At 39.4% G+C, this 26,468-nt stretch overlaps 1 protein-coding gene across 1 annotated transcript in view; it reads right to left on the bottom strand.

Annotated features, from left to right (window-relative positions):
* BICC1 (BicC family RNA binding protein 1) overlaps positions 1 to 26,468 on the bottom strand; it is a 146,052-nt gene that overhangs the window by 68,611 nt on the left and 50,973 nt on the right. The window contains exons 2-3 of the mRNA XM_042459679.1: positions 21,740 to 21,786; positions 11,300 to 11,369 (exon numbers count right to left, since the gene is read on the bottom strand). Of these exons, the coding sequence (XP_042315613.1) occupies positions 11,300 to 11,369; positions 21,740 to 21,786 (117 nt within the window). The remainder of the gene's footprint in view (positions 1 to 11,299; positions 11,370 to 21,739; positions 21,787 to 26,468) is intronic.

The raw sequence follows: 26,468 nt of genomic DNA, 5'->3' as shown, positions 1-26,468 counted from the left end.
TACATCATTCTCATTGGTTCTCTTGGTTCATCCTACAATTAATGATTTCATCATCTCAGCCTTGACCACTTAACAATTGTCAGGTGTGTCCAATTATCCACTTCACACTTCTTGTCCTTGGCATTCAGGACTTGTGAATTCCACTACCATCTACACCTGTGTGGTTCCCAATTGGCTTCTGCTGAGTCACCCTGACTCTCACATACATGTTTTATTTCATCTACTGTATATCCCATGTTGCTTTTTTCCTTGACAAGAAAGTGTTTAGCATTGTAATAACAAGCTGAGGATGAAATCCTATGTATGCATTCCTGGAAGTAAGCCCTGACAAATTCTCAATGAGACCTACTTCCAACCAGACGTAGACAACTGTTTTCCTTCATTTTTCTTCCTTTATTCCTCCAAAGAATGCCAATAAGTAATTATCTCAGCTTGCAACAGTCTTGAGACAAGACTGCTGGACAATGTGAAGAAATCTCAAAGAGTGGATAAAAAGGATAACTTTAAGAGGCATTCCCAATTGTGTCAGAGGAGCATGCGTGATGTAGGGATGGATAGATTACATTGCTATTCCTGCTCATTTGTGATAAAAATTTACTGAACTTCACAAACGTCTTCATATTATGGAAGAGAATAATTTTAGATCAACAAAATCCCATTGTGAGAGAAACTAAAACTGCAAAGGGTGACACGCAGAGGCCCACACCTCTGACTCCTTAACTCTACAGATGTTGATTTCAAATACCTGTGTATTCAACCATGCTAGCAGTGAAAAGAGAAAAATGCAGCTGCAGCAATAAGATGCAGAAGTGCACTGCTGAGGTACAGCAATGAAGCAGAAGCGGGTGCATTTCCAGTATGCTGTTTTCAATGCTGGCTAAAGTTATACCTACCTAATCAATTTAAATGGGTGAGAATTTTCTTTCAGATAATTTTCAGATATTTTTTATAGTTTTCAGTAAATTCAGAATGTTATTTATATATGGGACATAAAGAACTTTAAGTTTAATTTTTTTGAAATTAAAACTGATAGATTTTCCCAATCATACTTTGATGGCATACTGGGTTACTGAACAGTAAAAGATTACTACAGTCCTAGAATTCTTCATCCAACATTGTTACAGTATTGTCATATTGGCTGGGAATTCATATTCCAAAATGCAATGCTTCTAAATTCTCCTCCAAAGTTTGTTTCTATGACATACCTTGCTTTTCATGGTCTTCTCCAAACAGGTCTTGCTCCTTTTCATTATTTTCCCCCCATGTCCACAAAATGCCATGCTTTGTCTACATGCCCTATCAATATTTTCCCTTCCACATACTAGTGCAGCTACTCGTGGGCTAGGCCTAATTTTCACCCCCACTACCTAAGGCTGGGTACAAACTGTTATGCTCCAGTAACTTTTCTTAGTGGCCAAGTCACACTTAACCAATATGCAAAAAGAAAAGAAAGGCAGGTTATGTCAGATCTGGTGAATCCTGTTTATAGAAAAAATAATGACTCACTCTCAAACAACGAGACATCTGCTTGTGATCATCTTGCTTGGGACTATGGATTTAGTTCCACTTTTTGGCTCTCTTCACCAGGGTAGCTCATCCTATAGGCATTCAGCCAGACAGGCATAATAGAACTATAAGGATTTTCAATTAAAATGTTTGCATTGTTTAAAACAAGGCTTCGGGGGGGGGGGGGGTTGCAAACTCTCATAATTAAAGGATCAGTTATTATGTACCCCTTTCTGCTGAAATTTAGAAAGCAGTATTAAAAGGAGGCAATTTAGGAAGCATTTACAGTAGAAGTTGGGTTTGGCAGTCTGCTGGGAGTCTTCCATGTTGCATTTGGGTATTTAACACAAAAATGCGATGGTGTTTGTGAGCACTGTATGCATACACCAAAAATAGTTTGAACTCTGACAACAGTGTACAAAACAGCAATCTTGAAGACCTAAATCCAAAACAATTGCTAGAACAACACTGACATCCGATCACACTCAGCTGTAGGGCAGATACTAGATTCATTTTAAAAGTGCCTTTAAATATATTCGTCTAAGGGGGGGGGGGAATATTTAATCCTTGATAATAATCTAGAAACCCTACTCTTTGTGTGGTAAAAAGAATGTGAGGAGTGTGTTTGGCAGCATGGGCTGGAGGCTTCCCATGCCGAGCCACAATGCTTCACACCTTTCAAGCCTTTCCTGGCTCTCTTGGTGGTTTCTGTCAACTGCAACACATTTCTTTCACTTCCCCCTCCCTGTTGCTTCTTTGGGCAAATGGAAGTCCAGAAGGGAACCATGAAGGAATGCTACTTGATGCATAATCCCACAGCAAAACTTGACAGAATATCTATGAGCAGTTCAGTCGTCATGGGGACCACTGAGGAAACATTAAAATGCCAAGATTTACACATACACGCCTTAGTGAACTATGAAAGAAAAAGAAAAAAACCCAACACCAGACCTACACTTTATATCTTGGGAACCAAACCCTCCAAAAAGTACTTTACATAAAATGCTACTGACAAATAAGACAGGCCTCAACAAAGCAAGTGATCTTGATTTCTCCTTCCAATGGTGGCAATGACCGACGGACACTAGAGCATACCAAACAAGAGGACACAACTGCTTAGCAGGTAGCTATGGAAACAAGGAGACACACGGTAAGCATTCAGTACAAGCATGAAGAGATAAGACGGCAACAACGCAATTTAGGCTGTTTTCACAGCTGCCGTCTCCTTGTTTTATTTCATTTCTGGTTAGAGCAGTAAGCAATGCCTTTTCCTTTTAAAGGGACTTGGAAAGTATACAGCCTGAAACAAAGGCGGGATAAGAAACATTCATAAACACAGAATAATGAGATCATCTCAGATGCATGGCAATTCAAAACTTACTTATTGAGGTCATGCGATGTTATCTTACTACAAGCTTCCATTTCATGTGGCGAACAAAAAAGGTCCCACCATAAGCTTGGAACTCTATGTCAAAATCGGTACATTGCCGTGCGCTCATTATGTGACAATGTCAAGATGTCTAGTAATCTTAAGTGACATTTATCTCTGCAGCTTGGATTATTTTTTGGACTGCAGCTCCCACAATTCAAACTATGTTTTGTTGCTAGAAAGTCCTTCCTGCTCTCTCAAAAGACTTGCGAATTAGGTAGTGGAAAACATGCCTTCTAAAGCATGCTGCTAAACAAATGCTGGTCTCCCCCCCCCCCCCCCTCTCCCCAAGTAATGACTGGAGATAAATCTTCTTCAGCTGTGCTATCCTGCATGTAGAACAGTCTCCTACATTGTTGTTGCTATTTGCCATCATATCAACTCACACCAAACCTATGAATGAGAGACCTCCAAGACCCCTGGTTATCAACTGCCCTACTCAGATCTTGCAAGTTCAGGGTCTTGATTCAGCTACATAATCTATTTGGAGTGTGGCTTCCCTCTTTTCCTACTGTCTTCCACTTTACCTAGTGCTTTTGCTAGAGAACATTACCTAATACCAAATGTCACCATCAGGCAAACATTTAACATTTGTCCAGGTTTTTACTAGTTTTATCGCTTTTTAAAACTTCTTCATGGATTTCACTGAATTGTTACATTCTGTTGCTTCTGCCACTTTTAATATTACATTTTTATTGTATTTGCTATTTTTTCTATTTTAAACTGAGCCAGCCTTGGAGATTTTATACTGAAATATAACCTAAAAATATACTAAACAAAAAAAAAGCAAGTATGTTTCACAGAGGGTCACTGTACCCAGTACAGCTTTCCTTCACACAAGCAATCCCAATTTTTCCAGGGTACATGTACATGTGGCACATATGTTTGCAAGGGCAATATGTGTGCTAGGTATGTTCCATAGCAATTTCTATCCAAGATTTCCATTAGGCAACAGGTACACAATATCTCTTGACAGGCATTTGCTGCATGGACTACTTCCATCACACAGGTAATGGCTAAATCTATAGCTAATTCTAACTGTAGTAGATCCACTGAAACCACTGACACTTCATGACTAGCAAGCTCCATTTATTTCAATCAATCCACTCTAGATGTGGCTAAAATTGGATTTAACCATGTCATGCTATATAAACAGTAGAAAATAAATTCTTTGCTGACACTGTTCTCGAAGGAAATCAAGAAATTTTAGCAATCTTCTGCCTGCTGGGAGTTTTCAAAATCATCACAGTTTTCAAAGACTATTCGCTTTTTGAGAATTACTCTGCAACAAATTTGCAAGTGTTTTGTGTGTGTGTGTAGAAACATACTTTGTTATGAAGGATATGCTATTTCCTGCACACACACACAAAACCGCACTCAAAGTAATTGCTAAGAATAAAGTATCAGAAAAAGGTGACATAGTGATAAACTGCTAGAATCCACAGAGTTAGTTCTAACTAAAATGCAGTTCTAATTAAAATATGCCAACAAATATGGAAAACAGACTGGAAGACATTCCCTTCCACACAAAAATGAGACACAAAAGACTGCAATAACTACAGAATCATTGCACTAATTTCCCATGCAAGTAAAGTCATGCTCAAAATTTTGCAGCAACGATTCCTGCCATATATGAAGAGAGAAATTCCAGAGGTACAAGTTGGTCTCAGAAAAGGAAGCGGTACTAGAGATCACACAACAAATATACAATGGATAATGGAGCACATCAGAGAATTCCAGAAGAAAATTTGCATGTGCTTTATTGACTACAGAAAACTTTTTGACTGCATAGAGCACAGAAAGCTATGTGATGCTCTCAAAGAAATGTGAGTGCCACTACATTTGATAGTTGTAATGTTTAACCTGTACTCAGGACAGATGCTGCCATCAGAACTCAATATGCAGAAACAGGATGGTTCCCAAATCAGCAAAGGGACCAGGCAAAGCTGCATCCTATTGCCCCATTTATTCAATCTGTATGTAGAAAATATAGTACAAAAAGCAGGCCTAGACTCAGAGACAAGGGGACTGAAGATCAGAGGAGAGAACATAGCAAACTGAGACTACAAATTTTATTGATTAGTCAACTGACCGTATCAATAGAAGACAAAGTAGAAAAGCAACCTAAGATGTGCACATGACACAATATTACTAGTAGAAAACAACAAGGACCTGGAACAATTAATGAAGAAGGTTAAGGAATAAAGTGCCAAGATCAGCTTAATGCTGAACATTAAGAAAACAAAAACAATGACCATGGAAGATCTACAAGAATTCATCCTAGACAGCAAGAAAATTGAATTAGTCAAAGAGTTCCCATACCTGGGATCAAAAATTGATTAGAACAGAGAATGCAGTCAAGAAATTAGAAGATGACTAGGATTAGGAACAGCAGCTATGAAAGAATTGAACAAGATCCTAAAGAGCCAAGATACAACTCTAAACATTAAAGTGAGGATCATCCAAGCCATAGTATTCCCGATCACTATGTATGGATGTGCAAGTTGGACAGTGAAGAACCCAATAAAAAGAAAATCAACCCATTTGAGATGTGGTGTTGGAGAAGACTGCTGAGGATCCCATGGACATCCAAGAAGACAAATAAATGTCTTCTAGAACAGATCAAGTCCAAACTCTCCCTAGAAGCCAAGATTACCAGACTGAGGCTGACATACTGTGGTCAAATCATGAGAAAGCATGAATCATTAGAAAAGAATATGATGCAAAGAAAAGTACAGAGGAAGACCATATGCCAGATGGGCTCGGTCAGGGAGACTATGGGCCTGAACCTGCAGTACCTGGGCAGAGGGGTTGAGGACAGCGAGTCTTGGAGATGTCTCACTCACAGGATCATCAGATTGATTCAAGACTGAAGGTACATTGCTCAAAAGCTTGACAATTGAGATTATCATTGGTAGCAAGACTGTCTCCCTGGTTGTCATTAAGGACTTTAGCAATGAGGTGGGCCAGAGAAGAGATGAGTATCATTTATATATGCAACATGTTTCCTTACAGAGTTATGTAATTTCTGTAACATCCTTCTGGCTGGGCTTCCTCTTTCTCACCTCCATCCTTTAATTTCTGTCCAGCATTCAGCTGCATGCATTACTACATCCACCCACCGCTCCAACCATATCTCTCCTTTGTTGTCATCCCTTCACTGCCCCCCTCCATTTCCATACTCAGTATAAGCTCCTGTTGTTGACTTTTAAAGCCCGACATGGGCTGGCCCCTCCTTATTTATCTACCCTTCTTTCTCCTCACCTTCCTGCTCGGGCCCTCTGTTCTAGTAGTCAAGGTCTGGTGTCTCAACCTAGGATTTTCACTGTCCCGTCCCGGATTCATCCCTTTTCACTTGCTGCCCTTCACTCCTGGAACCTCCTTCCCCCACGAACATGGCTCATCACTTCTTTAACCAGTTTCAAAACTGAGTTGAAGACCATCCTGTTCAGAGAAGCATTCCCAGACATTGCGTGACAATTATTTGCTATTTGACGTTTTTAATTTGTTGCTGTTTTATTGAACCCTTTCCTGTATTGTTATGTATTATTTATATGTATTATGCTACTATTTCTTAGATTGTACGCCATGGGCAGGTTTACTCGTATCTATTTTATTGTTTGTATGTACAACACTGTGCAAATCTACAGCGCTATATAAATAAAAAATAATAATAACAATAATTTTAAAATGGCCCATTAACTTTAGGCCGTTGGCCAGACATCAGATAGATTTAAATTTCAGTCAGGTAATAAACTAGTCCAATTCATCAATAGTGAAGTGAAGAAGAGCATCCACAACTACCTCTTCAGCAGCCAACAGTGAAATAGGAAACCACTTGTAGAGCATAATGTTGGACTTTAATAAGTGCTTAATATAACACAGGAAACAATAGATGAAGTCAAAGCCAAAATAAATGAATAGTTGAAATTCAAAGTCATATTTCAGACTCAAAGGAGACAGAAATGATTAATTTGTGGCTCGAAGGATATTTATTGTAAGGAAGAGGAGGGGGGAACCTCACAACTAAACCAGTATTTTTTTCCTTGACATGCTTAAATGTTTAGCCTTAGCTTATAAAAGCTATTTCTACACTATTCCTAAACCTGTGAGGTTAAATTTGGGCAGGTGAGAATCACTTGTGGATTTTCATCATAGGTGATTTAGACAGAAAGCGGGAGGGGGGGCAGATTTCATGGCCCTTTCAAGGGCAGAAAGAGCTACTTCTAAAATGCCCATCAACCCTGTCCCATATATTTTCCCCCAGAGAGATTTTTCAGTGCCAAGAACCTAGAACTAAACTCGAAAAGGATGTGAATCTGTTTAATCTGTAAATATCTGAGGAAAGAAAAGAAAAGGGGAAGAAAAAAAAGGTGGGGGAAGGTGACTGCAAAGATGTGGAAATAAATAAGTCTTCTTAACAAAGCTGATCTGTTTTCCATAAGGGAAATTCTTATCTGACTGGATCTGACAATGTAAAAACTACGTTGGAGGCATGGCTTGGTGTGGTGAGGGATGATCCATGTTGCCCTTTGATATAAAAGAATTACACCCCCGATTTCTATCCATATTCAATAACTACTTTTCATAACAGCATGACTCACTGTTTTGTTCTGTTTCCACGTATTTTTTAAATAAAAAAACTGCTGCAAAGACTATGGTAAGTTACAACATCATCATGCTTTCACATATTTACAGTGTGGTTCAGTGTTATGTAAAAAAAAACTTTTCTTTTTTGCATAAGTTCATCCAGCCGTTTTCTTTAAAAAAATCTGAAATGTGTTTGAGATGCCAAATTCTTTGGAAGGTTTTATTTTACATAATGGAGTTTTGTGAAAGCTTGTCCCCAAGGTGAACAACAATTTTTGGCTCTTAGAAACCAAGATGCAGAAGAAGGGTCCATATTTAAAAGTAAAGATTAGCCACGCATAATATTTTATGATGAACCAACCTATTATTGCCCTCCCTACTAAAATTGTTCATTTTAGATCTTATCTGCCAACCCATTATAGGCACCTGTTGTTGTGCCAGTTTTTCAGACAGAAAACAAGAAATTAGTCAAACAACCAAGAGCATCTCTTTGCAACAAGGATGGGGAAGTTATGGCCTGTGGGCTTCATGGAGGCTATGTATGTTGCCCCCAGGAGACCAATTTTTGGGAGGGGAAATAAAAAGTGTTTTGCATCACAATAGCTCAAAATAACATATAGGAGGTGTGGAGGCCATTTTCATCATGCTTGCCCCCCCCCCCCCCCCACCGGACCACTCATGTCAAAACAAATTTTTGCAACTATTTTCAAATGTGTTGTTTCAAAAGTCTAAAAAAGCACTCTAAGGGGCCAGGAAAGGCTAAAGACATGCTAGGAATGTCCCCATGTCCCCCATGGGGTTGTGGTTATTTGTTTCTTTATTTTAGTAGGAGCAGGTATAGTGGGAATGTGGTCCTCCAAGGAAGCCTGTGGAGTTCATGCAGCCCCAGTGCTTTACGACGATGGTGCACATAGATTGAGAGAATAGTTGTACACAGATAAAATCCATGTGCACATGCAGCATTTGGAAAGCTAGGAAGTAACTGAGTCAAAAGGTCTGCCATACCCTGATAGGTAACAAATGAATTATAACAACATAATTAGGGGGGAAAGGACTGCTTTGCTTTTTTATATTTTCTGTGAGAAATTCCTGACTGTAAAGTTATTCCACATATTTAATACATCAATTATAATCATGTGAACATATCTACTATGCCACAACTTTAGCCTCCCCGCTGATAAATTTCACTCACTTCAGTTAGGCATACACATATGGTTGCTATAAAAATTGCAATTAGGTCCAATAATTTATAACACATTACAGATATTAAAATGATTACAAAAATGTTCATTCACTTCCAAATTTAACTAGTTGCCAATACCTTCTTCCCAAGATATAAAAATAGAGTGCAAAATGATTAAGGGGGGAAGGATCTAGTCAATCATGCACAGGTAACTTCTACATTAGACTATTTTAACAATGAGGCTTTTTGGAGCTATGTCAAATTACCAACTGGTCTAAAATGCACATAGTCCCAGTCCTCACAATGTGTACCGGTGATGTTTTAAATGTGGGATTCAATTTAAGCTCACTTTTTAAGTCTTAAATCACTTGGAGCCTAAGTATGGTATGGATCCACCTACTAGCATACACACACTGATACACCTGGTCAACATCTGAAGCCTTGATCCAGGTGCCCTCACAGTATGAGATCTGATGGATGGGTGTTAGTGTTGTTGTTGTGTCTCCAGGTCATTTCTGATTTATGGTGACTCTATCCCAGGGTTGTCTTGGCAAGATTTGTTCAGAGGGGGTTTGCCTTTGCCTCCCTCTGAGGCTGAGAGAGTGTGACTTGAATGTTCCCATGCCTGAGCAGGGATCAGAGCCTTTTAAATTGTGCCACTGATGTTTTGGAACACATGCCAAGTGGCCCAAATGGTCCCATCTTTATACATTATAAAGTCCAAGTGTAAGTCTCTACATATGGCAATCATTTTTTCGAATGATGAACTAGACTTTCCCCCTATGCTATTACCCATTCGGAGAGCTGCCATTAAGGAAGTAATTTGTAATATTATTCCTTTTTTCCCCTAGGTCAAATCTTTTATAAAAATTTCCAATTTCTTTTTTAACCTCAAGCACCCTCTAAAGAGGAGGGAGGATTTCTATCACATTATGAGTCCACTCTGGGCCAATTTAGGACTCCAAGAGGCCTGTTTTGAAACAGAAAGTGCCTTAGGGTCACCATAAGTCAGAAACGACTTGAAGGCACACAACACATACAATGCAACTGATGGCACATCTACTGCATAAAGACATGGAACTATATGCTCATTCATTTCTAACGTGATATTTACTGAAAACATTAATGAAAAAATCTGTGTCTGAAGATGAAGAACATAAACTGGAATAGTCTTTTATTTTCTTTCACCTTATGTAAAGTCATGTGAAGGGATCGCTAATAGGAAAGGAGAACCATATGTTCTGCCGATATGATACATTTCTAGAAGCTATAGAATTGGTTTATACAGTATTTCATTCAAAACCATACAACTTGATACTGAAAAAACCACTCAAGCCACGGAATTATACATCTGAATTTAGTAGGCTGATTTCATGTCCTTGAAAAACACTGTCCAAATATGGCCACAAAATTCCTTATAACATGAATTTGATGCAGTAAGCATCAGCAGCAGTACCATATTTCTCTTTAAACATAATCCACAAATCCTGCTTTGTATCATTAAGAGCTTTGTTGGGTTGCATCATCTAAACAAAATGGATGATTATAACGTTTGATTGCAATATTAAGACCATAGGATGTTAACTTTGCTGTATTACCAGAAGGGCAAACTCTTTAAATTCAGCATGCATAACGGCCTAAATGTAAGACTCAACTAGAACAGGCACATTTATTTCGTGTTGTTTACTTAAATATGTATCCAATATAAAGTCAAGGAGAAGTTATATTTTAACCAATTTCTTCTTCCATCACTTCTGTAAATTCTAGTGATTTAATGGGTCTACTATATCGAGGATTAGCAAATGGATTTAGGCAAATGCGTTTAAACTCTGTCAATCCTTTTTTTTTAAACATTACCAGTTGAGAAAATTAGTAACCAGGTTTCATAAACTGATAACGCAAGTACATAATACGTTTATACACAAACTCGTCTACAAACAGGCTACATATACAGTATATCCAAAAACTCTGAATGTGCACAGTCTATAAATTGAGTGCAGGTAAAGTGTGGTCTGCCACCTGCATGCGCTCCCTTCTCTAGGGCCATTTTTTGGCCACCAGAGCCTCCTAGGGGGCCAAGGGGGTTTTTTTTGGGGGGGGGGGGGGGTTGCAAGCAAAAAAAATTGGAGTATGTATTGTTTTTTGCTCCCTAATGCCCAAACAATGATCTCTAAGGGGCATAGAGGGGATTTCCAAAAATATGAGTCCTCCTTGATCTCCAGGAGTCAAATCATTAAAACAAAACAAAACCCACATTTGCCTCAAAACTCCCAAAATGCCCTCCAGGGACTCAGGAAGACACCAAAACACCCCAAATTTCCCACCGACGGTGTTTGGGGACCAAATAATAAACATTTTTTGCCAGAGCAGGTGCAGCCCTCCTAGGTCTCCTGGAAGGCTAACATGGCCCCCTAGTCTTCCACACTTGCCCACCCCTGCTATAAATTCGGTTACAGTCCAAAACAAACCAGAAAAGACAAAAGAATCCTTAGTTACAAGATATTTGATTACTTTTAGCTACAGCTGTAGATTTTTCATTTGACAGTAATGAAAATCTATCCTTATTTTTATAGAGCAAAACAAACATTTACCTTTTTTTGATTTTGCCCCAATCTTCAGCTTAGATGGCCAAGCAATCTGGGTGTTAGTTTCTTCCATAATCTGTTAAAAGGACAAAAATGCTCAATGTAAACGTATTCTGTCTTTTACCACTATCAGACACAGAATTATGCAGTGGTTCTGAATCTCTGCAAGATTGATATCTGGTTGTTCTGAACCTTTCTGCAAGACATCATTTGCTATCTGAACACAAGCTTAATGAAAACTCAGTGGTAATTATTACATAGTGTATATTAATTTCTATTTTGTTATGTACTTTACCGAAACAGTGATCTAATAAAAAGTCAAGGAGAAGTTAAATTTTAACCAATATTTTCTTATCTATTAACTTCCCAGTTACATTTGTGCTTTTCAAAGGCCTTCTCTCCACATTTTCCCTCAGATTTCTCTCAAATTTATTCAAAATTAATTATAAAGTCCCCTTTGAAATGTATTTATTACATGTAGATCCTGTCCTTTCTCCAAAGGATTCAAAACATTGTACATAATAATCCCAAGATGTTGCCCAGCCAGCCAGAGTATAGTTCTAGATCTGATCCACATAAATCAGCATCATTTGTCTTCAAAACATTATTAAATTATTGTTACTGTGTGCCTTCAAGACATTTCTGACTTATGGGGAACTTAAGACAAACCTATCACAGGTTTTTGTTGCCAAGATTTGTTGACTAAGCTTGGTTTCCATAGCTGACCAAGAATTCGAATCCTGGTCTCCAGAGTCATAGTTAAACATCTAAACCACTACAACACACTGCCTCCCTGTTATTGAATTACCATGTATTATTCCCCTGAAAGCAGTTCTGTAAAGCACGAAAGGCTTACATGCTTACTGTAATTTAAAATATCATACCAACTACAAGTTAAACCAGTGGTGAGCCCTTTAAAGTTTAAAGTCGATTTAGACAAGCAGGTTATGTGAAATTCAACAACACTGTGTTGAATGGCACATGATTAGGATCCAGAATTCATCAGTGAGAAGGATTTCTTAGTTCAGATACCACAGGGATTCCACATTTATTTCTAAAGATTAATTCAGGATTAGCCATGCCTTATCTCCTAACACAAAAAAAAATTAAAGCTCTGTTCATTTTTTTAAAATTAATCAACGAATGTAACAAATTGTTCATTATCTTGATTTGGCAGCACACAAATTCATTAAGGGACGCTTATCTTTGCTTAGCCTCGGTTAAGCAGAAATGTATCTCAGCTGAGTCTCATACTGAAAGCTGCACAGATCACACTACTGAAAACATAATACAATCCAACTTGGTGTTATACTCACACAGTATGAAACATGTACACTGAGCCAGCAGGAGAGATGATAGTTATTGTAACAGTGCAATTTAATATATTATTTTAGGGGGGCAATTCTGTAGCTATGTGTCAGTATAAACATTCTTCATTCTATATTAAATATACCTTTTATTGAACTTTTCATACATTCACCTGAAACATGTTCCAGGATTACAACTGATTATTTACTGCAAGAACAAGATTGCTAAAGGAGCAATTAGCACAGCAAAAGAGAAATGAAGGATTGCTCCAAGAAGTTAACTTAATACAGGCTCTTCTAAATCCAAATCATCCACCCACCAGGGAGGTGTATTGCTGTTTCTCTGCATAATTCGTTGCTCTAACTTTCCTCCTGCTGGGAAGGGCAATTCTGTTACATTTCTGCATGTGATGTGACTGATCCAATGATTCCCAATGCAGAACTGCAGCAAGGATGCACTCGGTTCCTTGCTGAGTTTTGCATGAATTCCCATATTGTTCCAGTCAGGAGACATCCTCAGGAACTTGACAACAATAAACTTGACTGATGCAGCTGGTTATTATGCTCACAGTCATGGTCAAGGGGGCCTCAGATTCTGAATCAAAACAAAGTATGTCTTAGTAACCTGAATACAGGAGAGAGCTGCAAGAAATAATCTAGTTTAAAGTAATGTAGATCTAAGAACATATGTCTATGGTTAAAGTTAGAGAAACTTCAGGTGCATCCTTTGCTGGTCCCTTACAGAGGAAACTTTGAAAAATAAACACACACTCCTAAAAGCCTCTACGTTGATGCTCATTTCTATTGCCTATATCAATAGAATTCCTTAAAGCCACTATTTCCAGAGTGGGATGCCATGTGGAAAAAGTGAGAAATGTCAGCCAGGGCTCAGTACACTTTACTTTGTATGGGTTTCAGCAGCCATGGGATAATAAATTGCAGCTGGAAGACTATTTCCAAGCGAGTGAAATTCTACCAAGACATGTATCTATAGCTGAGAATTCCCAAAGCCAGATGTGAAATAAGAAATTGAGTGGTATTAAGTTAGAATGCAAAATCGCTCAGGTTTCTGTGGTATTTCAGCCCACGGACTGGAGATGGAAGCACGTATATATTTCAACTTCCAACATTTTAAGCAGTCTCAAGAGTTAGTCATCACAGATGAATGCCCCCTTTATATGAGCCCAAGGAGCATAACTGTCACCATCTCTATGAATGCTGCCTTCCATGCCAACTGGAGTCTTCATAAAGATCTCTGTCCAATGTGATTATTTAACACAATGCTTTACATTAAACATGTGACAATTCCAAAGAAGATGGACACCACTGGCATGACATGGTGGATGGGCCATTAGCGGATCCATGTGGGCACGTATTTTGATATGAATACAGACTAGAACAATTATATTGCCCAGTGAACATGTAAAACAGACATGGAAATCATGCAGCTCACCAAGTATTGCTGATTTGCAACTTGTAGTATTTCTTACTATTAGCTAAGCTGGCTAGGGATCCTGAGAACTCTAGTCCAACAACCTTTGGACTGAAGCACTGTCACAATACCCCTCTTTAGTGTGGTTCCTCAGAAACCTATTCCTGGCTTACTTGCCACCTACCTTAGCCATTTTAATCACAAGATCCTAATCAAGGTCTTAAGGTATCCCCAGACCACTGGTTTGAAAAGTAAAGTATGTTTATGTAGGTTCACTGGGGGGGCAGTCACAATTACCTTTACACCAGTTCTGAAATTGATTCTTCCATGTGAAGTTTCATATTGGGGCCCGATCTGTCACATCCATGTCAAGGCTGTGCACAAGGAAATGCCCCCTTACCCCCGTGTATCCAAAATCGGGCTAAAAACAGTCTTTTCCTCAAAGACTAGGGGTCCGCTAAATAGGAACCGGCCCTCAATCATGATTGGGGGCAAATTCAGGGAGGGATAAAATTAGAGGGAGCAGAGTGTCAGACATCCCCCTCCCCTCATTGGAGGGAGGGGGGGAAGGAAAGAGCCAAAGGAAAAGGGAGGCAAAGGATGAAAGGACGAAAAGGAGAAAATCAGGGTAACGAGGGCGGCAAAGGGCGGTCAGAGGGAGGTGGAGAAAGTGGATGATGGAGGAGGGGAGGAGGAGGAGCCGTGGGAAGAGGGAGCCTGAGGGCATCCTCTAATGGCGCAGGCGGCTGCCGAGCCAGGGGCGGGGGGTGCGGGTCACAGGGGGGGGGGGAGGAGGAGGTTGCCCGGGGAAAGGGCTGTGGGGGCCAACTGGGGGATGTTAGGGAAATGGAGGCCAGAAGCAGCCCTTTTGACAATTTATGTGCATGACTTGTTGGGTGCTGCTTCCTCTTTCTCCTGGACTTAGAGCCATTATATTATTATTAATTGTGTTATATGGGATGCTCAGTCAGAATGCCTGCGCTGCATTTCCCCTTTTATTCCCAATGGGATTCCATGGGTGAGTTGGAACTGACAGGTCCACTCTCTCTCCTCAGCGGAGGCAATGGGCAAGCTCCTCTGAGAGAGATGTAGCAGGATGAAAGGGGTCAGTTCAGGTCAGGTCAAGGCAGGGCCCGAATGGAGCTCCCATCAGGGCACCTTCCCACCCCCCTTTAGTTTTTAAAATATGTTTGACAAAATATTGGCATGTTTTTTGTTCTGAGGCAGATATAGAGGGGATAGAACATGGCTATTTGCTTGTTACGTTCCTTCTATTTGCTGGCTTCCAGCAAAGGGGAAATGTTAAAAATGGGCTAGACTTTTCCCTTTGGATCAATCCTACAATTCGAATGTTACATTGTTGCTCTTGTAAATTAGGCAATTGGCAAAAATGATACATACTTTGCTACTGTCTCAAGGAATTCAGGGGCAGCCTTTTAATTGCAAAAAAGAATGCAACGCAATCGCACTTTTCTGGCATTTCCGAGGTGAGGAATGTATTATATTATTATTATATATTATTATGATATGATTATTAGATGGTGGGGGGGGTAGAGGGCATTCTGGGGTGGCAAAAGTGGGGGATACAGGATGCAGAACTTGCATTTTGGGGTTGAAAATGGGGCCAGGGGCAGATCATAACCTACACTGACCCAATGCTGCCCCCCCCCCCCAACACATACAGAAAAAAGAGGTTTTAATTTTGACGTGCCGCACTTGGGGCTTTGTGCCTGGCTCTCTTTAAAAAAAGGAGGGGGGAATCACACTTCCGATGCCCCTGCAAACGTCACCTATGACGATTGCTTGATTGACAGCAGGCGCCCTCAAGTTAAACCCGATAAGGCATTCAGGTGAAAATGCCCCTTATCATAGGGGACACTCGTCACAGAGAGATTCAGGGGAGGGGCATCCGATCACCCAGTTTCACCCACATAACTGGGCCAGTGGGAATGGGGCCTGGGATCAGGTGATATGATCGAGCTGCAGAGATTCCAAACACCTTTCCAATCCAGGTAAGAGATACAAAAACAGAAAAGATTTTACTGACACAGGAAAGGTAACTTAGACTGGCCTCAAACATCACCAAAAAACATTAAGGTTACAGAGTACATTGTTATTTTTCCTGATCATTATAATCCATACCGTTGCATAACTTAAGCCTCTATCTCTTCAACTTTCCTCATTCCCTATCTACAGGTGTAGTCAGACTGTAGAACTAAAGCACCACTTTAACTGTGATGACTCTACCCTATAGAGTCTTTGGAATTGTAGTTTGGTGAGGTAGCAGAGCTCTCTGACAGACTAGGCTGAACACCTCACCAAACTACAAATTACAAACTCTGTAGGATACTCACTGCAGTGGTGTCAAACTGCTTTAATTCTGCAGTGTGGCTATACCCTAGCTCTCTTACTCTAACTTCCCTCCTTCCCCATTTAACCTTCTTGCCCCACCTTCCCTCCTTCTCTATACAATATTCTTTCCAACTTGTTCATTCCCCATTAACTAATTCTCTCTCAGTACCTGTCACTCTGGAATTGGAGCTCCAGCCTCTCTAAACTTTGCAAAAAAAAACAAAACAAAACAAAACAAAACAAAACAAAACAAAACAACAAAAACAGCTGGGTTCCCAAATTAACCCTCACAGAATTGCACATTAATGATGCTGGGAATTCTAGTCCAATAATATCTGGATAGGAGCATAATTCACTAAAGTGAAGAGTATGATCAAATTTATGCCTTCCATTTGTAAGGATGAGTGATGGCTACTGTATTCTACATATTCAAGCCATTATCAACAGATAGACAGACTTAAGTTCATTCTTTATACAAACAAGCTCTTTTCATGTATTTGAATGGTATTATTGCCACAGTATCTCATGAGTGCTATTGAATTGACTAGCAGCTTCATAAATACTTCCCCCAATATCTGCGGAAGAGGCACCACACAAAAAATCTTGCATATCATCTCAAAAAACAGTGGCGGTGGTACATACATTTAGTTGCAAATCAGAATGCTACACTTGTATGCTTGCATGCATAAAACCAGGCCAAAGGTGATACTAACAGAATTAACTGATGAGCAACAATTTATGAAGTGCAACGTTATTTTGAAATTGCAATCATAGCTTGGAAGTATTATTGAAAGTATGACAGTACCTGCTACTATTGGGGATGGGACAACAGGCATATAATGCTTTAACTTTAACATTGTTTCTAAAAAAAAATAGTGTACCAAATAACATTTATTCAGTACTCTGAAATGATATGGGAAGGTCATTTGGAAAATTTGGGGCAATTTCCTAAAATATATTTATTAAACATTTGAATTTATTTCTTTCATTTTTAATTATCATATGCATTTGTAATGTATTATTGCACTGCCACTCTTGAAGTAACACATCTCATTAATTTAAAAGCAACACTGCCAACATGTTACTTTTTAATGAGTAACAATCCAAGATTTGATTGAGGCAAGCTAAATATCCACCAGGTACTCCTACCCCTCAAATGGCCATACTCAGTGTGGCACAGAACCCAGGTAAAGGGTCACATCCATCAGTCACTGGGCAGAAGCCATGTTATAAGTCAGATGTTGCCCAAAATATCAATGACTGATGTAGTAAGCCTATAAAGGAGAATAATTTCTATCACTGCTTTAGGAGTGTCACCCATGGTTCCAAAGATTTCAAGTAGCTGTGGGCACCGTCACAAATTACTGGACAGAAGTAGACACTAACAGGTATGCCTTTCACTCCTGGATGAATAAACCATTATAAAGCTGAAATCATTACATCTGAAGTTATCCAACTAGCAAATGAACGAGAAAAATATGCTAAACATTAGGATGGCATTCCTCTAAGGGATGCCATCTAAAAGGCTTTGATTCGCATTCAGCTGCAGACATAATAATGTCCATGGGACCACAACTTCCCTACTCTCTCACATCTACATTCTCTCACTGTCTGTTTGCTACAGATGGGCTTCCGTTAATCCTCATTAAAAATACTCCATTTTTAATTGGGTTTCTGAAAGAGGTTCATTTCTCTTACAGTTGAGAATAGCCAGGTGTAAATTTGTCTAAACATAAAGAGTCTGTGGGTAGACATGCTATGGTGCAAGCATGCAATTATGTAACCTAGATTTGAATGACCCATGGTCTAAAGGCTGCACAAGGCCTTAAGCATGTGTTCAGGATTTTGCTGATACCTCTCCTTCCCCCAACACACCCTGTTAATTCCCCCCTTAGTTTTCTACCAGTTTTACGAACACTGGTTTCCTCCTGCAGTTGCTAGCAGTAAGGAAAAATAACTTACACAGAACCTCCAAATCTCTATTTCCTCCCTCAGGGATCTTATACAGATCACATTCTTCTTGCTGGGGTGCGTGTGTGTATGTCAGAGAGAGAGGGGGGAGTGGGCTCTCCATTCCCTCCCAGTGTGGAAAAAGGATTGCTGGTGTATGTATGTGTGCATGTACACACTCACACAGATCTCTATGCACATAATGTCCATGAGCAGTATCATATGTGGCCCCTTATGGTCAAAAGAATTGTGTGCCCTCCTATAGGCATACTCCCAAATCTTCTTCCAAGGAATGTTACATTTGTGTTTTGGATGCCAAAGAACAGCATAGGCTATAAACAGCTGCTTGGGCAGTGTTATAAACAAGGCTTAACTGGCAGTGTTGGGTTGCAATTCTCATATCCAGGAAATCACCTAATTCACAGTTCTAGCAGACTGATTTGGCCACAGTACATTACATTAATAACATTTGCATTTAACTTAACTCCAAAAGGAGTAATTAGTGGCTCTTGCAAAGCAGCACCCCTGCTTAGCATTCACAAAGGCATCCACTACAGTCACTTCAGCACATTATATTATGTAGCTTAAGTTCTATAAAATCAAACAAATGCAAAGGATTGTAACTAAATCATGTTTTGGACACTAAACTTAATCAACATTCTGACACATGAAATTGGCTAGAAAAATCTATGCAAATAGTTTTTAAAAATTCTCTAAACTGAAGCCATTAAAAAGTCTGGCTCTGTTGTATAACACAACACAGATCTTGGAGAAACAGTCATCAGGTTTTTGTGAATCCCTGCCCCAGCCCCAACTGTGTGTAAAATGTAAAACAGTCTGACTGAGCAGTTATTCCTGACTACTCAAGCCATTTTCTGATATTCATACAAATACTCATAGTTAAAAACAGCTTTTGATTTCTTTTGTTTCTCTGCATTGTATGATCTTGTAATGAACACTTTATCCTTTTAATGGAGGAGAACTATCCAACCCCCAAAAGGGAAAAGAATTAGTATGCATCCATTTAAGTAATAAGTCTAATAAATAATAGTTTGGAGGTATATTAAGTTTACTTCAGTATTCAAATAAAGAAAGTAAGTGACCAGAGGCAATGCTATAGTACAGAGCACAATCCTCTTCCAGCACATATGGCTGTCCCAGAGGAATTTCTTTGTCACATCCCATGCTCAATGTGCGCCCCATGACTCACAGGGGGCATGTTATCTGTGTGGAATACCACACCAGCCTTCCACATTTGGCAATATTTGGGGAATCCGTGCAGGAGGTATATTTTTTCTTTTGTAAAGTAGGCATCTATTGAGATGCCCAAAAACAATCCCAGCTGTTAAATACCCACAAAGTCACCCTCAAGTATGGATGTGATATGCGAGGATGGAACATGAGAAAGAGAAGTAACGAAAGCAGAAAGAAAAAAATGAGGATGGATGGTGTGTGTGCGTGTGTGCGTGAGAGAGAGAGAGAGAGTGTGTGTGTGTGTGTATGAGAGAGAGAGAGAGAGGCAGAGAAACAGACAGGGAACTTTCAAAAGTTGCTCCTGAATGCTCAAAACTTGTTGTCTATATTTACTCCTGTGCCTGTGCTTACACTTCCACTGATTCTACATCTCTGGCTCACATAAACTCATGCCGAAAGACAGACAAAGCTGAATATAATAACCCACTTATTTGTTTATTGCATAGTAGCCAAAAGATCTCTTCCTCATTTCTTCACAAATCCCACCAAGTGTGTGTCCGCTGTGAAAAAGTTTCCTGTCTGGAAAAACTGGTGAGTTATGTATGCTATGATCATTGTTGCCTGAAGCCACATGATCATTTTTCCTACTACTACTTTCCAGTTCTGTATAGTTTTCTGTTTTGACAAAATTTGCTTTTTTAATTTCACATGAGAATTAAAAAAAGAAAAGAAAGATTGGAAGCAACTGGACAAACATGACAATGAGTAAGCCATGAGCAACTACCTCACTGTCTAAAAACAGTTTAAAGTGTTTCAAAGGATTTTCTCACCAAATTTCATCAGAAACACTTTCAAATGCCATTAAAATGCAAGCTCCTGCAAGTCTGTATTTTCTGTTACCTGCTTAAAGTTAATGAATATTTAAATCTTGCTATGTTAACCACAAATGGTACTGCTTTTCCACAGTGGTGTGGCTGCATGGTCCTGTGAGGCAAGAGACTATGCTCATGGCAGCAGTGCTGCCAATAGGGTCTCCCATGTCTGACAGACTTTTGCTGAGGAGCTAGCCTAAATGTGCTGATATGCCAAACAGTTACAGGGTGGCGGCAGCAGCAGCAGCAGCTTTTTTGGGAGTGGGGGATACTGGTAAAAGACCTCTCAGAGACAATGGCAGTAGGACCATAGCTAACACTTGTTAGTACAGCACAGATGGAGGCACTATAAACTGACTGACTGGATCATTGCTACTGTTGTTGTGTGTCTCCAAGTCATTTCTGACATATGATGACCTTGGCAAGATTTGTTCACAGTGTGGTTGTCACTGGCCTCTTCTGAGGCTCAGAAACCATGCGGATTTGAATGTTGGACTCCCAGAGTCCTAGTCACTACACCAGACCTGCACAACATATGGCCCAGGGGCTGCAGGCTGCCCACCAAAGCATTCTGGGCAGCCTGTGAGGATGTGGAACAACTTAAAGGCTCCTCCACTGCTTGGCCTCATCCTGAGGAGAGTGCCCTGTGGTTTGCGGAGGAAGAGTGAATGCTCACCCTATAAGGCTCCTCCGCCACCTGTTTTTTTCCTGAGAAGGACGAGCAGAGAAGAAGAGGAAGAGGACAGGTGAAAGCTTACTCTGCAAGGCTCCTCTACTTTTTGGCTTTCTCCTGAGGAGGAGGAGCAGGAGGATGGGCAAACACTTGCCCCTCAAGGCATCTCCACTGCCTCTCTTTCTCCCAATGTGAAGGATGGGGGGGAGGAGGAGGAGAAAGGACAAATGCTTGCCCTGCAAGGCTCCTCATTTGCTTGGCTTTGTTCTGAGAAGGCCGGGCAGCAGAGAAGGAAGAGGGGCAAACGCTTAACCCTCAAGACTCCTCCATCGCTTGGCCTTCTCCTGAAGATAAGTCTGGGAGGAAGAGGACAGACAAAGTTCCTCTACCACTTGCCTTTCTCCTGAGGAGAGGGTTAGGCAGAGGAGGATGAGAATTGAATTAATATTAATTAATTCTAATTAATACTATTAATTAATATTTCATTAAAACCTGCAGCCCAAAGAAGTTTAACCTGTTTTAATTTTGGCCCCTACCTACTGCCAAGTTGATCAAGTCTTCACTACACCATGCTGGCTTTCACCTGGATCATACTCCAGGCACAATTCTTTCAAAAGTTAACCCATAGTAACTAGTGCAGACAGTAATGAATACACTATTTCTTACCTTCTGGAAAAAGTCTTCTCCACTTTTGCCTTTTCCTTCTGCAGCAGCTGAAAATAAAACAGGACATAATTAAATAAATGCACATAATGCCCCTCCTAATGTGCAGCATCTTCTCTCAAGTACTTCCATATCTCAGATTAAGGAATATCATCAACTACCTCTCCCACAAAAGGCACACAGGGCACTATTTACAAATCAGGATTGCAATGATGTTTGTAATCCATTATGTTTGAAATTTCCTTTACAAATCTTATTTAAGACAGTGCTAAAATCAGGGATCAACAACAGTATTATCTAAAATGGAAGAGACTTTACAAAACAATTCTTTTTGCATATGTGTATATGAATTGTGCATAATTTATGCAAATAATGAAAGAGAGAATATACAAGACTTTGGTTGCTTAACACGTATTTCAATACTTGTAATTTAAGTGGAAGAAGTCTGCATTTTGTCAGATCAATTTCATTTTGCAGGATCAAGAGCACAGGAGATTATTGCACAGGGATAAGAAACGGGGAAAAAGTGCTATGCTCTTGCCATGTTTGTGTGCTCACAAGAAGATTTTCACATGACTTTGTACACATACTGTATTTGTCCCATCATCGAACCATCATGCTGTTAATGGCTTGCCAATAGCACTTCATTAGTGCTATCATGAATGTGTGAAAGGCAATCACGTTTCAAAAACGCCACTGAGAATACGTCATTAAACCTTCTGGAAATAAACTGAATCCCCCAGTTTGCCATTTGGCAGAATCTTGTGTCACACTTGTAAGTCACAGGAGAGTTCCTTAGCAGTGAGAGATTACACATTTTTCTCTCCGATCCCAAGCCCTTCTTTCGACGTGCGGAATGTGAAAGCGTTATTTTACCTTTGTGAATCATTAATGCCCCATTATTGCAACACCGTGTGAAAGTGCTGCAATTTTGCTATTGTATCATTCTTGCTAAATAGCATTAAAATAATGCAATTAAAGTGTAAATAGTCTCGATGTGATTGCAATTACCCAGCGGCTCCAGCCAGGATAGCCAGTGCTGAGGAATGTTATGAGATAGTTCCACAACATTTGAAAGGCTGGATGGCCATCTGTCGGGGATGCTTTGATTTAGATTTCCAGCATGGCAGGGGGTTGGATTGGATGGCCCTTGCGGTCTCTTCCAACTCTATGATTCTATGATTCTATAGTCCAACACTCAAACAACTATGCCATGTTAGCTCAAGTTGGCTATGTCACTATTAAGAGTTGACCAGGCAGTCCAAACTTTTTGTTCCTCGTTTTTTAAACACCTCAAACACCAGGTTGGGAGTCAAAGAGATGCTTTAGGCAATGCTAAACACCTGGGCATGTCCACTGGTATTGTACTATTATTATTTTGAACAGACAATCACCTTGCAATATGACAATCTGCCTTTAACGCCTGTTCATTAATGTTCACCCATCAATGGCTTACTAGGGAGAGGGTCTGTTCAATAAATTTGGTTCAATAAAACTATCATGTGCACTAAGAATCAGTTGTGTGGTTCTCTGGGTCTGAGTCTAGGGCTAGATCTAATCACAGCTAAAGTACTGTATGTAGCCTTTGAACTTCCTTCAATGAATAAACCAAGTGTGTCTGCATATTTCTAAGTAATCGGTTTCTTATCACTCATAAAACTTACTGACTTTTTTCAGCCACAGACCTTTTATTTATTAAATGCTCCCTTTGATATTTCAGTTTGAGATTAAACATAATTCAACATGCTTCATTTAAAAAAGCCATGGTTGTCATTCTTAGTTATTGATCATACTAATGATAAGCAAGCAATATCTAGCTTTTCACATGAGAAAAACAAGTCCAGTGAATACTATACTAACCTTGAAACCTTTGCTATACATACTAAGAAGACAGGGCTATTTTTTAAAATCAAGCTCTTATGTTCCACTGCCAGTTCCAAGCATTTAAGATTTATTGGGGATAAGCAAACTTTCATAGTATTTGATAAATATCTGAATTTTCTAAACACTGCTATTGAGACTGTGAACAGCAGAGTACCTGAGAATTTCCCAAACTCTCCCAAAGCTCGCCAAAGTTTACTATCCTCACTATAAAAGATGAAAACCAAAAATGTAGCTGACTAGCAAGAGATTTAAAAAATGCAGCTGAGAATCTCTTCAGAAGAACTTCACCTGTACTAGACTGTTCACCATTAAGTATTGACTAAATTGAAATGAGTTCTTTGGTCCATATTTACTGGGAGTTGTGTCTTGAGAAAAAATTGCCAAACCAACTGTCTGCACAATTTCATCACAAAATGATTTGGCTGGTTTGTTTTTGCCTTGTGGGACAGATATGAGGCAACTCAAAATGCAGCTAAACATTTAGTGATAAACATAAAGCTCTATTTTTAAGGAGGAGGAGGAAGAGAAGGCAGAAAGGAATAGAAATGGTAGGATGACAGTTTCAGCAGATGATCATCAAAAGACTGGCCATTTTGCATGAGACTTTGCATCTATTTTCAATTCAAAATTCTGCCTTTTTACAGTAAAATGTTGAACTGTGTTTTCATTTTTAAAAAGAACTTTCTCTTTTTCAAAACAGTACAGATACTAAAACATGGATTCAAGAATGTTGAACTTACAATTATGGATGTTTTGTAACAAACTCAATTCAATTATTTTCCCCTCTGTGGATATAAAAACAATGGTGGAAATTTCATCCTTTCTTCCTTCCCTTTAATATTACCCAAACTGTAAGCTTAAATTTTGAAGAGAAGCATACAGTAACTGCACCTAGCACAGAGTGAATACATTGATTTGGTTTTCAAATGGCTGGAAGCAGTTACATCTTGCTTGGATTAAACTTCAATTTATAATATAATTAAACAGAACTTTTTCATCCTCATCCAATCACTTTAAACCAAAACTCCCAACAACATCTTCCAGCTGTTTTAATGGTATGTTAAATAACATGGGAACAAAATGGAGCCCCGAGGAACACCACAGGCTAATAGTCACAGTATCAAACAGGCATGCCCAGGACAACCTTCTGGAAAGGACATACCAAGAGGGACGGCTGCTAGAGTAAAATAATGCCCCTATGTCCCATCCCAAGACAGATATGCCTTGATAGTACTGAAAGCTGACAACAGATGAAGTAGAACAGGGATACACACTCTCCCCCCATCAGAAGCCAAGAAGGGAAAGAGCCAAACATACACATGGTGATATGTGGCCACATAGCCTGAAAAACACACAAAAAATCTATGGATGCTGGCCATAAAAGCCTTCGACTTCATATAGGAGTTTATCACACTAGGGAGATCCTGCTGAAAAATGGGATTTAAAGTAGATTTAAATTTAAAAAAACCACAAATGTGGGAAGTTTATCCCATGATGTTGCTGTTAAAGTGAAATAATGCAAAGTTAAAATGGAGGCAAAGCAGAGAAAAATGGCAGCTTTTTACTTTCAGAACTTCCTGAAAATAAAAAGCTGCCATTTTTCTCTGCTTTGCCTCCAGTTAAATTTTGCATTACAGTATTACACTTTGGCAGTCCTTATGTGTGATAAACTTCCTGCATTTGCGGGGTTTTTAAAAATTCAAATCTAGTTTAAATCCCATTTTTCAGCGGGATCTCCTTAGTGTGATAAACTCTATACACATGATGGGTTTCTTCAAGGATTCTGTCCCTATCCACAGGCTATACACAATAATTATCAAATTTAGATAGACAGAAACCAACATCACATCAAGATCTGTACTACTGACAGTATCTAGTTGACGTGGATATGCATAATTTTATTTGCAATGCCTAACTCAAATGGTCACAAGTGAATGATCTTTACTTTCTTCTCATGGGCCATACTGCAAAAGACCTTTGAACATCCAAACCAGACCCAACAGATAACTCTGAGGAAATGTAATGACAATCAAGAAGAACTATTCATGCCATTCTCAAAAGAGACATGATTTATGAGGTTTGTTATCCATGCTGCACATTTATTTCTCTGATATATATGTTTATTAGATCACAACCACAACTTTTCTATACTGGTTTCATGCCCTTTACAGCAAACAAACTGCCAGCCCTGACTAAACTAAGGAAAGTCATAAAACAGGTTTTACAGTACATCCCCCCCCCCCCCCCAAAAAACAAACAAACAAAAAACCCCAGTAAGTTTTATTTGCTTTCTGGCAAATATTTCTATATTTTAATTTAGAAATACTACAAATTTTGCTAGGCACTTTGCTCATAAGAAAATGGCCATTATCCTTTGAAGCATGGAAACATTGGACCCTTCTTGTACTGCATCTCTTTCTCGATTTCCGCAACACGTGGAACATTGAATAGTCTGAAATAACTCTTTACTACTCAACTTCAATAACGCTTTACTACTCGACTACGCTAGTTATGATAAAATCTGAAAACCACTGAAGAGGCTGATTTGTGTAACAAAATGTACCTTTGGATTCTTGCTTAGTTGAACAGAACGTATCGCAGAAATTAAAATACTGGGGATCCCTGGCCTAATCTGATGACAGCAAGTCCTTTTCTCCCATTATTAAAACACACAGTCTCCTGTTAACGTCTCTAGTTTAACAGACTGTGCATTTTTCTGTTATACTATTTGTAAAGACTAGCAGACCATTCCTAAGAAAGCAGTCTATTCTATATCAACTACAGGTGTGCTGAAAACTGTATCTATTTCTCTCCAAACATATATGTCAAACAATTCAGATTTTCAGAT

Source organism: Sceloporus undulatus, chromosome 3 (genome assembly GCF_019175285.1).
Source record: "Sceloporus undulatus isolate JIND9_A2432 ecotype Alabama chromosome 3, SceUnd_v1.1, whole genome shotgun sequence".
Taxonomy (NCBI): Eukaryota; Metazoa; Chordata; class Lepidosauria; order Squamata; family Phrynosomatidae; genus Sceloporus; species Sceloporus undulatus.
Note: the sequence above shows the minus strand (reverse complement) of the source record. Positions and strands in the feature narration are given on the sequence as shown.